Source organism: Oryctolagus cuniculus, chromosome 8, assembly GCF_051225735.1.
Source record: "Oryctolagus cuniculus isolate XC-2025 breed Fujian yellow rabbit chromosome 8, ASM5122573v1, whole genome shotgun sequence".
NCBI classification, from domain to species: domain Eukaryota; kingdom Metazoa; phylum Chordata; class Mammalia; order Lagomorpha; family Leporidae; genus Oryctolagus; species Oryctolagus cuniculus.
The window spans coordinates 120,362,424-120,376,049 of NC_142874.1; the positions used below are offsets into that span (position 1 = coordinate 120,362,424).

Here is a 13,626-nt window from a genome sequence, read left to right on the forward strand (position 1 = left end):
ATTCTGTTTTCAAATAAATAAATAAATCTTAAAAAAGAAACTGAAGTCAGATCCTCATCATTCCTCTGTTGGAAACCTTTCAGGGGCTCCTCCTCTCGCATAGAGTAAAAGTTCACAATGGTTTACAAAGGATAGCAACGCAGCCTGGAGTCTGGCTCCCGCTACTTTTCGGAGCACAGTAGCTGCTATTACAGAAACTTGCTCTCTTGGCTCCCTCCACCTGGGGCTCCTCTGCACTTTTGTGTCTGCCCTGCCTGTATGTCTGGGGCCATTGCACTTACTGTTCCTTGGCTTAGAACACTTGTACTCCAAGCCTCCACACAGCGCCCTCCCTTACTCCTTCAAGTCTTTGCTCAAATGTCACCTTCTTGGGGGAGGGGCTTCTCTGACAACTCTATTTAAGCTCACAACCCCCTGCTTGACTTTTCTCACAGCACTCATTACCTTCTACCGTACTGTGTAATTCAGTGGCTCATTTTGATGCTGTCTTACTTCCCTAAGACTAGAAGCTCTGGGAAGTTTCAGATTATTCGCCTATATTTTAAATTCTTGAATCCATCTTCAGCACCTACAAGAATATCCGGCATATAAATCCTCAATAAATGTTGGTGGAACAAGCAGTGACTGGAAACACATACACTGAATCCTCCCCCCCGCCCCCCCCCCCCCCCCAAAAAAAAAACCCAACCTGTTTACAAGATTGGAACTTCCTGGAGAGGGCTGCCATCACTTTAACACTAAAGACAGGATGGGAGGAATGTTTCCAACGAGTATCTGGTGCCTCAGTGGTTTGAGCTAGCATGCGACTTACTATACTTGCCACTGGAAATCACTTGATGCTGGAGTGCAGGAAAACAGGCTCCCTCTCCCTCTCCTTTTTCTGCATTAGATGTAAAAGTTAAATCAAATGGAAACACAACCTGAGAGGCGCACAAAGGTTGCTGTTACTACCATACTTGCTCTTGCTACCCTGAAGCGGGTTCACACCCGCCAGGAATTCGCAGAGATGCTGTTTCGCACAGAATCAGACCCTTGCTGTGACCCTTCAGATGCAGCCTTTAGGACTCTGATTTCTGTCCGGAAGCCTGCCTCGGCTGACCCCATCTATGCACCTGGAAACACGAAGATGTTCACTTTCCCTAGGGGCCAGGGTTCGTTTCTGTGGGTGTGGGAAGGGGCGGGACCACAGACAGCAACACAGAGGCCATTGTTTTGTTGATCTACAAGAATAGGAGCTGGTGTTGGTACATGAAGGTCACAAGCTGTCCATGGCCAACACTCCTCACAATTTAAAACCTCCAGTGCCAACTGAATCCTTTACCAGGATGGCTGGGAAATGGAAGCTACAGAATGAACGAGTCAAATCCTGGGCGTTCAACGTGGGGGCCAGCCTACATTTCAGCCTGACTTATTATGAACAGCTGGCAAACATCTTTGTGATAAACAAGTTCTGTTATGGATAGGGAACTGCCGCTTCAGCTTTGTGGGGTAATTTAATGTCTCACAGCACATTTATCTCTAGCATGCAATTTCATTCCCATGAAATGTCATTTTGGTCAATGGATGTATGTCTGTGAATATCTTTTTTTTAACCTACTGTTTCTCCATCTATAAGATGGGGAAAGCTATTTTTTTAAAGATTTACTTATTTATTTTAGAGGCAGAGTTAGAGAGAGAGAGAGAGGGAGAGAGAGAGTGAAAGAGAGAAAGAGAGAGAGAGAGAGAACCTTTCACTCATTGGTTCACTCCCCAAATGGCTGCAAATGGCTGGTTGCTGGACCAGGCAGAAGCCAGGAGCCAAGAATTCCATCTGGGTCTCCCATACGGGTTGCAGGAGCCCGGGCACTTGGGTCATCCTCCGCTGATTTCCCAGGCATGATAACAGGGAGCTGGATTGGAAGAGGAGCAGCTGGGGTAGAACAGGCACCCACATGGGATGCTGCTGTGCAGGTGGCAGCTTAACCTGCTGTGCCACAATGCAGGCTGAGGGAAAAGTTCTTAAGAAAAAAATCGTGTCAAGGCTGTTGGGAGTATAAAATGCAATAATGCATATTAGACGGCCTGATACAAAGTAAATGTACAATAAATGTTGGAGCAATATTGTTTTTAAATTCTTATTATGAGGAAAATTAAGCACATGGTAAATCTGCTTTCTTACAAAGGGCACTGAGTGAATAATGAACTTCCTTTCCATCAGGAAAGCCTAAAACTATGCCCCTGGTACAATATAAAACCAGTTTCTTGTATTTTTGTTATTTGAATTTTATGAATTATTATTATGCTGGAGTGGGATCAGAATATTAAAAATCTTCTGACTGTCAGGTTTTACTGCCTATGGTGATTTTTACTAGACTATAAGGTCAATGCTAAATCTACTCCACAGACACTAGTAAAATAAAAGAAAAAGACTGATTTTACTGTCATTTTTCTTTGCCCTCCCATTTGAATGAGCAGTGAGTTGAGTAAAATGCTAAGTGTCTTCACTTAGATAATGCAAGAAACATGGATAAATCAAAACTCGCAATGCATAGAACCTTTAGGGCTTATTTTAATACATTCATGAGCCTGAATAAGAAGTGGGTGTGCTGGGACTCAAGTCAGGTCTGAATAAACTTGCTGGCATTGTAGAAAGAGTAAGGCAGACACATTTTAAGCCAGAACTTCTTAAATCATGGCACATTTTTTATGGAAATGGAGGTTTTCAGGTTGGCATTTGGAGAGTGTAAGAGAATAATAATAACAATAATAAAAACCTCCCAAATCCTCCCACTGGTAGCATTAGGAAAGCAGGACCCAAGGCATTTAGATGGCTTGGTCAATGCTGTTTAATGGTAGAGTAGGTACTAAATCCAAGGTCTTCTGACTATATGGCATTATTGCTTCATCTAATTTCAATTTAAACAGTAATCCACACAAATGATATCGTTAATGAGTCAGTGCAATTTAGTTGGTTCAGTTTCCTAATAATGGTGGACATTAATCCAGCATAGCTAGGTTTTCTTTATTTGCTATGCCTGGACTTCCTGTAGATAGTAAATTTCTTGAGGAGGACTACATCTTACATTTTCTCTAATTACCTGAACACCTAGTATGTTACTCTTGAGGCATGGTTATTTTATAAATATTTGCAAGTAACTGCTTATTTTCAAGAGCATATAAATAAGTGGATATGGAGTTTGCTTGGTTAATACCAGCAAGGATTTGAATGGCCTGTGGCAATTCACTGTACAAAGAAACTGTGGTAAAGTGAAAAACAAAAAAACAAAAACAACAACAACAAAAAAAACTCATTAAAGAATGTCAAGGGCCAAAGGTACCATTTTGACTTTTAAAGATAGGAAGGATAAGGAGAATTATGGCCAAACCACTGTGCAACGATGTGGCTTGAAAGCACTTAGCACAGAGCCCACAGCCCTGGCTAATCAATGGCACTGCGCTGTCAGATGGGTTCTACCGAATTGCATGAACGAGGCTGCTAAAAGCAGAACCCGATGAGTAAGAAAGAAATACTTTCCCTTCAGTTGTTGGCTCATTGATTTCCTTCTCTAGCAGCTTTGCTCTTCTAGAAAGCAGTACTTCCCACTCCTACCCCAAATGGTGATGTTGTTGGTGACACTTGGTAGATCCAGTTGTGACACCTGTGATTTAAGCCCTTCTCTACTACTGAAAAATGGTACCTATTTTAGGATAATGCAGCATTAATACTTAATAAAAACTGAATTGTCTTTGAAAATGAATGAGGTGCTTCACTCTTAACTGTGTTGAAGCAAAACATCTTTTGGAAAATAGTCCATCCTTTTCCAGGGTCAAGGCTAGTCTCCGTTTTTGTGATTATGCCTCTCAGTCATCCCCTTTTTGGTCATTCAAGCCTTACTTCTCAATTGTGAGTACTCATCATGTGATAGGAAGGATGCGAAGATGATGAAGCCATGGCTTAGTGCTGGGAAAACACACTTGAACTTGCAGCTCATTGGCTATTAGTGGTTAAGCCTTGGACTCCTATCATCCATGAGCAGAACTGTTGCATATCACTGTACCTGTCTCCTTTTTCGTTTGTTTCCATTGATGGCTCTCTGTTTTTGGTGGCAGTTTCCCCTCCTGTCCTTTTCACTTAACTATTCATTGACAGCTTACTCTCTAAGAGACCCTATGTGGCACCTGGAACATACATCAGTGAGCAAAACAGATCAAAATCCTTGTGCTTAGGATGCTTCCATTCCAATGGGATGGCACAATAAGTAAATACAAACAATAATGTGGGTGTTGGTAGTGAGTGCAATGGACAAAATGAAACAAAGAACAGGTAAGGGGGAAAAGGAATTCTAAGTGGGTGGGGATTGAAATTCTGAATATGGTGATCAGAAGAAGGCTCACTGAGGTGCCTTTAGAGTAGACACATAGAGGAGATGACAGATGTGTCATGTGGCTGAGCTATGCAGATGCTTGAGCAAACCACACAGACAGAGGGTGCAGCAGGTGCACAGATACTGGGGCAAGAGCTATCAACACATCTGTGTGGGGCATACTGGACCATACTCTATAAAAATATATTTTTATATTTTTGGAATGATGTCAGATCTACAGATTTACAGTATAAAGAGTTCTCATATACCCTTCACACAGCATCCCTAATGTCAACTTCTTATATAATTATGGTATATTTGTTAAAACCAAAAGATCAATATGATGAGCCATACTTTTGAAACTAAAAAATGTTGTTACTTTTGAAATTAAAAAATGGTCAGTTTATTTGCCCATAGTTACTACAGCAAGTTAGTAATAGAATCAGTGTCACAACTTAGGACCCTACTAGTTCCTTTCTTTCCAACCAAATCTCAATGAGTAAAATATTGAAAATTTTCATTTTCAAAATCCCATTGTTAGAATTATATACTACTATAGTTTTGATGATCTGTAACTATCTTAAAGTTTATTGTATACTACTAAATTTGACATCTTCCCATTTGATTGTTGCTTGTGGTCCTTGCCTGTGTTCCTGCTGAACTAGGATCCTTTTGCTTTTTGTTTGTGTTGAACTCTTTATCTAGTGGAGCAATAAGCCTTTGACTAATATAAAATGAAAATGTTATCTAAAAAAAAATTCTCTTTCCACAGTCCAAATTTTCTTTTCAATCTATTAATTTCAAACTTCCCTTTAAAGAATCACCTTGAATTTGAAGGGGCAGATAAAATTTACCTTCTTCTATTTATTTTTAAAAATTATCTGCCAAGCACCCTACTACCTGTGGATACTCATCATGGAAAAAGTTATACAAAACTGGCACAGCTACCTATTTGGGAATAAGTTCAGTGTCGCAAGGTAACCAGTGAAGGTCTGTGTGGTTTAATAGATTCCCCTGGCTTCTCCAAACTTGCTCTTTCTGATTTGGAATGAACAGATACTGCTACTGCACCCCAAACTTCCCTGGCCAGAACCTTTTGCTCATCCAATGTTAATGATAGAGTAGCTACTGGCAGGGACTCTATCATTCTGATGAAGGAGACTGGCAGAGAACGTTGCACTGATTCCAGTGCAGGGAAGGAGGTGAAACAGGGAGGGATGGGCAGCAAGGCGCTCGGCAGCGTTGGGGGCTTCCCAGAAAAGTCTCTTTTGATCTGGACAACTTGGAATTTGCAGATACAGAAGAGTGAGTGGGACCTCTGATAGGAAGATCAGCATGTTCAAAGTCACAGAAGCAGATGCATCTGTGCATTCTTTCGGGCAAAGTATGCTTGGAGTGTTAGGGGGTGAGCTCAAAGTGTGGTCCTTGGAAGGCAGCACTGGTACCCACTGTGGGATACTTAGAAATGCAGATGTGTGGGCCCCATACAGACCTACTGAATCAGAATCCAGGAGCCCAGGCCCAGGAAATGGTGTTTTAAATAAGCTCTCCCCCTGGTTCCTGTGCACTTTTAAGTCTGAGAACCACCAAGGTGGAAAGTCAAGTAAACTTGAACTTCAGAACTTCAAAGGCTGAAAAAAATGTTATCTGTAGGTAAAAAGTTCTAGAAGATCTTAGCCCTTATGGCTGGGCCTACTCTCCTTAAACCTACCAACAATAGGATGGAATTCAGTTGTATAAAATGTCATCACTGGGAGATATAAAGCAAAATAGGTGACTTCTAAAAATGCTCCTAAGAGCCAGGCCCTGTTGTGTCTGTAAATCAAGATCACATTTATTTTTGTGAAGGGAACAGCCCGTTTTGTCTGTCTAGGCTACCAGCACACCTAATTATAGCAACATCCACATCGCTGGCTGTAGTTGATATCGTGTCTTGCGCAGGGAGATTATCTTGTGGCTCAAGAGTTTTGAGCCAAGTTAAACAAAACAGACTCGACTTACCTCATTCTTCAATCATCACTAATTAAAGACACCCTGTGCAAGAGGCAGGCAGGGCCCGTGCTTTCTTTTAAAGTCACACACAAGCCCTGAAATAAAGACTGCTCAGAGACCGTTTCTATTTATGAATATACAGCACGGATGGATGTACCTTTACAGACACTGAGAAGGAGCCCACCGAAAGGGCCAAGTGAATATGGAAGCCCACCCTGTGGTCAGCACGCAGTTAGAAAGCCGAGCTGCTGTACAAACTTCCTCCTCCTTCTCCTCCTTCCCCTCTCCCCTCTCCTCTCTCCCCTCTCCCCTCTCCATTGAATGCCTAATGTCTGCTGAAGGAGAATGGCAAGGATGTAAGCCATTCTCCTGAACTCATGGTATATTGTTGGTGGCTACCATGTGTGCTAAGCACTGTTCTGACAACAATTGCAGCAATCACAGTCATCAGCTCTTGTGTCAGCCTCACCTCGCAACAGCCATTCAGTGTTGATATATATCCTGATCACTAATTCTTCTAACGATGTTAGGTTTGGTGTACTATTCTTATTATCGCTGTCCTGCTTTACAAATGAAGATACTAAACATAGAGTGATTAAGAAACTTGCCCCAGAGTGCGTGTTCTTAACCAACATGATGCGGTCTCCCCAAGAACGCTGTACTCATTTAATTTCATCCTTAAAGCAACCTTTAGAATTACATATTATTAGCTCTGCTTTTGCAGGTTGAAAAAGCTGAGGGCGCAGGCACTTAGTCTAGTGGTTAAGACTCCCATGTCCCATATCACAGTGCCAGGGTTCGACTGCTGACCCTGACTCCCTGATTCCAGCTCCCGCCAATACAGACCCTGGAAGAGGCAGTGACAGCTCAAGTAATTGGATTCCTGGAACCCACAGGAGAGACCTGGATTGTGTTTTGTCTCCTGAAGTTAGCCCCAGGGAGTGAACCAGCAGACGGGAGCTGCCTCTGTCCATCTCTGTCTCTCTCAGGATCATGGAGATTATAATTTGGCCAAGGTCACCCAAGCAGGAAGCAGAAAGGTCAGTATTGAACTTGGCTGTGAAACTCATGCTTTTCCCTCTACTTCCTGCTGCTGCTGGTTCAAGCAGGGGTTCAACTGCAGAGAAGGGGTTGGCGGGTTCAGGGCAGTTCATTTTTGTGCCACATCCAAAAGTGGCTCAGGTTACAAAAAGGTGGTTTTCTGGGCTGAGGACACCACGACCGAACTAGAGGCCATGGGTTTCAGGAGAACAGGACTGTGCAAAACAAGTAGTTAAAAAGTTTACTAAACCAAGATGAAAGTACCAAGCTGCTGATAGGAGAGCTAGCAAGATGTGCTGATTTTCTGGTTGTTAGGCTTCCTTTAAATTTTTTTTTAAATTCATTTTATTTATTTGAAAGGTGAAGACACACAAACAAAACACATGGTGATATAAACAGAGATATCTCTCATCTGCTGGTTCATGCCCCAAAGGGCTGCAACAGCTATGACTGGACCAGACCAAAAACAGGAGCCACAAACCCAATCCAGGTCTCCTCTTTGGGTGGCAGGGATCCAACCACTTGAGCCATCACCTATTTTCCCCTCTGGGTACTCATTAACAGGAAGGGGCAATTGGAAGCAGAGATGGGGCATGAACCCAGGCACTTTGATATGGGATGTGGGCATCACAGGCGACTTTTTTTTTAAAGATTTATTTATTTATTTGAAAAGTAGAGTTACAGAGAGAGGTAGAGACAGAGAGAGAAAAGTCTTCCATCTGTTGGTTCACACCCAAAATGGCTGCAATGACTGTCGCTGGGCCTTGCTGAAGCCAGGAGCCAGGAGCTTCTTCTGAGTCTCCTGCATGGGTGCAGGGGCTGAAGGACTTGGGCCATCTTCTGCTGCTTTGCGAGGCACATTAGCAGGGAGCTGGATCAGAAGTAGAGCAGCCGGCACTCGAACTGCCGTCTGTGCCACAGTGTCGGCCCCCTGACTTCTTAACCATTGTGATGAACACCCACCCCAAGGTTGTCTTTTCAAATAAACTCTCCCTTTATATTTGCAGGTACTTGGCTGGCCCAGGGTATAGCCTAGGGTTGTAGGCTAGAAGCTAATGGTCAGTCACTAGCTGCTCTAGCTAAGTGAGCTAAAAGACCATGGACAACAGATCTCTTGTCATGGTATTGTTCTCAGAATTTGGAATGATAAAGGCAGAATAAATCTCTAATCAAGGAAAAACTTACCCTTAGGTAACACACACACACACACACACACGCATAAACAGAGCCAACTATATTTTTTGATGAATGACTAGTGGGGCTTTCCAAGAATCTGGCAAAATTATACTTGAAGGGGTTTAAGCCTTGAGATTCATGAGAGCTGTTAACCTCCTTATGTTATCATTTTTCCAAAATAATCAAGGGAAGAGCAGAACGGGGTTTTCCTTAGGGGGTTTCTAAAATGGGATTCTGATCACTTTATCCATGCTCAAGTTTATAGTGCCAAACGTTAAGCAGCATGGTAGATAAATAGCAATCTTATGCCAGAGCAATTCAGAAAGGCTCATAGAGAATAAAATTAAAAGATAAGCTTATCTTTTTAAAAAATGGAAATCAATGAGTTCTTTTTTATAATATGCCTTTTGCGTGAACTTCTTAGACTCCTCATATTTTTTATCATTGTGGACCTTTCTACATTTAGGGTAGAGAACCTATATGGGAGAAGGAAACAATTATGCATTCAATTTACTCATTCACTGAATTTATCTCATGTTGAGACGGTCTGCAGAAAATGTAGTTTAAAACTAAATTTTATACTATGTTAATTGCACTCATTAGATTAGAAAAAATTAATAATGTGCTAACAAAATTTTCCAAGCAGAGAAGGTTCTGTGATGGCAGGAGTGTGCCTTGTCAGTGACATGGTCCCAGTGTTTTAAAAAAAAGCCTGGCACAGAGCTGGTGCTCATCAACTATCCTATGTCCATGTAACTGTATGCAGGCACCTATGTATCCATCTTCCCAGTCAGGACAGTCTCACTGTCTATGTGTCTACATACCTATGTATGTTTGTATCTATATGTCCATCTACCCAGCCAGGACTGACTAGCCATGTGTCTATGTAACTGTGTATGCGTGTATCTATGTATCCATCTACCCTATCTTACCATGGTTCCTTCCAGTTTATCACCTTGATGATGATGATGATGATGACCTTGGTAGTGCAATGTTCTTGGGAAACACTATGCATTAATTCTCCCAACAATGCTACTCAGCAATTAAAATTACTGTCCTTAACTTGCAGCTGAGGGAGACAAGGGTTGGATATTCTCCATAACATGCCCAAGTCACAGCACCAGGAAGGGGAAAGAGCATGGCTGGTGTCTAAATTCCTGGTCACTGTTCTAGACTGCTTGCCTCTAGTCGGTGTTGGTTGGAGATGGTAAACTTGAATTCTTTCTTGGAGTCAAGAGGGAAAGTCCTTTGGGTTATTTCAACATGACTTTTTTGGGAAGTGAGTAGCAAGAGGAAAGTATTTCTATAGCGTACCATACTCCAGGGGAGGTTGTTTTTGGTGACAAAACCTTTCAGAAACTCACCAGTGAGGATTCCAACAATGGCTACAACTTATCTGTAAGTCCCTTTTGAGGGTGAGGCACAACGAGTTTTTCCATATCTACTTCATTACAAAGTGGGAGTGAGGTTCCCAGAGTAGTTCCTAAAGCCCAATTTAGCTACTAATTAAAATACTGCATATCTGCAGTGATAAACTAATCATTAAACAAGAAGGAGAAAGGTAGCATTCAGAAAGACATAATTGATAAAATTCAGTGCTCAAGGAAATGCAGACTTAATGAAGAGGAAGGTTTGCTTTTTAATCTGAAAGAAACTTCTGGATGCTTTTATAAAGGCTTTTCCACACAGGTCACACTGGAGTTTCTCTTCCAATTTCTCTTTGAAAACTGGCCTTTCCTGTTCTATGCACTTTGGCTGCAGATGACGTTACAAGGCCTTCTCCAATCTGGACACCCTCATTAGATCGATTTGGTGCACATTTAGAACACACAATTGGAGATCAAAGGGAAGGAGGAGGGGAGAGATTCTGAGCAGCTGCTCTGGACTGGCTGGGGTGACCACAAGAGATGAGAGAAGACATCTGCATGGACATGGGAAAAGACAAATGTCGTTTCCAAGTGGGGACCAAGGATAGATAGGAAGGGAGGGCAGTTGGATGCTCCCTGAGGAAGAATCGCAGCCCTGGTGGTGGTGGTGGTGGTGGTGCTGTGTGTATGTACAAACACCACAGCGGCCCTGGCATGGTGTATTCTTGTGTTTGGTTTCCAAGCCTCTGCCTGTGGTGTCGGCATCCCATTTGGGCACTGGTTCGTGTCCCAGTTGCTTCTCTTCTGATCCTGCACTCTGCTGTGGCCTAGGAAAGCAGCTCAGGATTGTCCAAGTGTTCGGGCCCCTACCCCCATGTAGGAGACCCGGAAGAAGCTCCTGGCTCCTGGCTTTAGCCTGGTACAGCCCCAGTCATTGCAGCCATTTGGGGAGTGAACCAGTGGATGGAAGACCTTTCTCTCTGTCCCTCCCTCTCTCTGTCTGTAACTCTACCTCTCAAATACATAAATAAAATAAAAAAAAAAATCACCCCAAACTATGAAGATATGATCTCAGGCAAAAAAACCTAGTTTTATGGAAAACGCTACACTTAATATTTTTCACTTGTTGCATCAGAACCAGAGAAAATGTCATTAACAAACTGGGCACACATCTGCAGACCACTCTTGAGAACATCTGTATTTAGGGACTAGTGGCCTCTCTGCATTCTTCCATCACGCAGGTGAGAAAACTCAAGCCTTGGGCGGCCCGGCTCTCCTGGGATGATGAAGCGAGGGATGAGGAGAGGGTCCCGGGCTGTTTCCTGACCCCAGGCTGACTCTTGCTTCATTGCATCACCATTCTCTACTGCAGCTTATTTGTTCCACCTTGCCAAGGTTCAGACAGGACCGTGTCTGTCTGCAAAGCATGGAGGGTACTAGCCATTTGTACTCCTTTGCCAATGTTTCCGAAGGCAAAGATATTATTAAGAAATCTGCTTTCAGCAGAACAGCGCTCAGCTTGGAGCCCAGCGAAATGAAATCCCTTTCTTTTTAAGGAAGGGGAAGGTGTGTCTCACCTGATCTTCAGGTATGCGGCCACTCCAAACACCAACAACACCACGGCAATGACAGTCACAGTAATGGCGGCGATGCTGCCTGTGCAAGAAGAAGCCAAGGGAAGGAAGAGAAAAGAGAGTTTAACCACGGCGGCATGCCTACCACTCACCTCTGCCTGGCTTCAGCTTTTCTCTGGAAGAGGGAAAAGTTATTCACCTTCAGGGAACTTGGCACTGGAACTTGGAACAAAACTGAGGGTCTTAATTCTGCTGCCATAAACCTTTCTCTGCTGGGCGAAGTTTGGTAAATGGTCAGGATTTACTTCCATACTTGTCTTTTGGCTGGCCTGGAAGTCAGAGACCAGTGCACAGTAATATTTGTTTACCTTTCTAAGAATGCCACCCATCTGCTGCTGCTGGCATTGTTTGTAGGAGTAGTAGATTTTAAATCTCTTGATGTTCTATTTTCTTCTTTTATAGGCTCTGGCTTATCTTCCTCTAACTTGTGAAATATTGGGAGACTGGTGTTTACTCAAAGGTCACTCAAAGCCATGCAGCAGGTTTTTAATAAAGCAGAACCACACAGGTCTATCAGTAGTGCCTGCTTCAAAAGGGTCTCCTTGGGAGATGGGCCAGTTTGAGTGGTGCCATACAGTGAAGGCATTTTTGGAAAAACTCCTCTTTGAGAAGCATGGCCAGCTTTCATTCTCGGATGGGAAGTTGGTTTTGTGGAGAATAAAAGTCAAGTTTGGTGTAAAAATAAGGTCAAGTCTGGGAGGTAACACAATTTTTTTGTTGTTTGCAGAAATGAGCAGGTACAATTATAAAGTAAAAATCAACTATAATGGGCATTTAAGCCCCCCCCCCCTTGAGCCTCCAGCCTTGTAGGAATACCCATGCTGCCTCTGAATTCTGTTGAGAAGCACAACATTCTTTTTGTGTGAGCTTTGGACTAATAATGTGTACACTTCAGTTTTATTTCACTTTAGAAATGCCAAGAATCAATTGAACCCTTATCTCCTAATACATAGAATGACTTCTAAGCACTAAAGCTGGTGTTAGGGAACCAAGCTTCCTCTTTCAAGCCACTGGGGAATTGCATACTACTTTAACAAATGAATGGGACTCAGCTTACACACACTGGAAAAAGCACGAGAGATTTGCAGACTGAAGGTTGGACTCAAGCATGGTTCAACTATTATTAGTTATGTGGCCACAAGCTGTTGAGTTACCCCTGACTACCTCACGGGACCTGAAGGAGATTAGGAGGTGTGACATGTACCAATCTAAAGTACTATACAAGTGTGGTTCTGTGACTGACTCCCATCTCTCAGGCCCCAGGTTGCCCCTATTGTTTTTGGAGATTTATCATTTGCAGATTGCTTGGCCATCTCTCCTTTTATTCTTTTCCCTTTCCTATGAATGGCTTTTGCTTATTGTTCTTTTTGTTATTTCTTCCACCAGAAGAATTAGAGCACAGCTAAGAAGCAAATCTACTTATTACTCATTAGCAGCTCTCCAAAAGTCTTGGGTGAGAGAAGGCAACATCACACTTGCCTGCTCCAGCTGGTTATAGTTTTTAAAGGAACCAGAGAAGCTCATTGCTAACATCAGGATGAAGATCAGAGTGATGTGTCTACACTGACTGACCATACTCAATCATTGTGGCATTTGCACACTATGAGCACTTGCATATCCATTTTTTTTTTTTTTTTTTTGCTTTTGGAATCCTTCTGAGCTGCATCAGTATAATTATCTTTCCTTTTTCAGAATTGCAAAGATAGGATTGAGGCACTGATTCTCAAATGTGCAGATTGGGTCACATAGAGAAAGTCTGAGGTCAGATTCCCTTATAAAAAGCCTCCACTCCTACTTTGAAAGGCTACTCTTAGCTTCTTGGCCTCCTGAGTGTGCTGAAATTAGAACAATTCAAAGTTCACTGACGCCTCCTAACAGCCCTTTTAAGAGTTTATGAAAGGAGGTTTATAACCACAAGGCAAGGTGATGGGGGTGTTTTGAGATTCAAAAAGATATAGTCCTTGCAATTAGAAGCTATCGAAAAACTGATCTTTTAATTTCATTTGTCCCTTTAAAAAAACTGGAGAAGATAAGAAAAATAGCTGGTTTTCCTATTGATAGTTTCATATAGGA

General features: G+C 42.6%; 1 protein-coding gene across 1 annotated transcript in view; it reads right to left on the bottom strand.

Moving 5' to 3' along the window:
* Window positions 1–13,626, bottom strand: part of PARM1 (prostate androgen-regulated mucin-like protein 1) — a 112,731-nt gene that overhangs the window by 4,668 nt on the left and 94,437 nt on the right. The window contains exon 3 of the mRNA XM_008267742.5: window positions 11,497–11,575. Within this exon, the coding sequence (XP_008265964.2) occupies window positions 11,497–11,575 (79 nt within the window). The remainder of the gene's footprint in view (window positions 1–11,496; window positions 11,576–13,626) is intronic.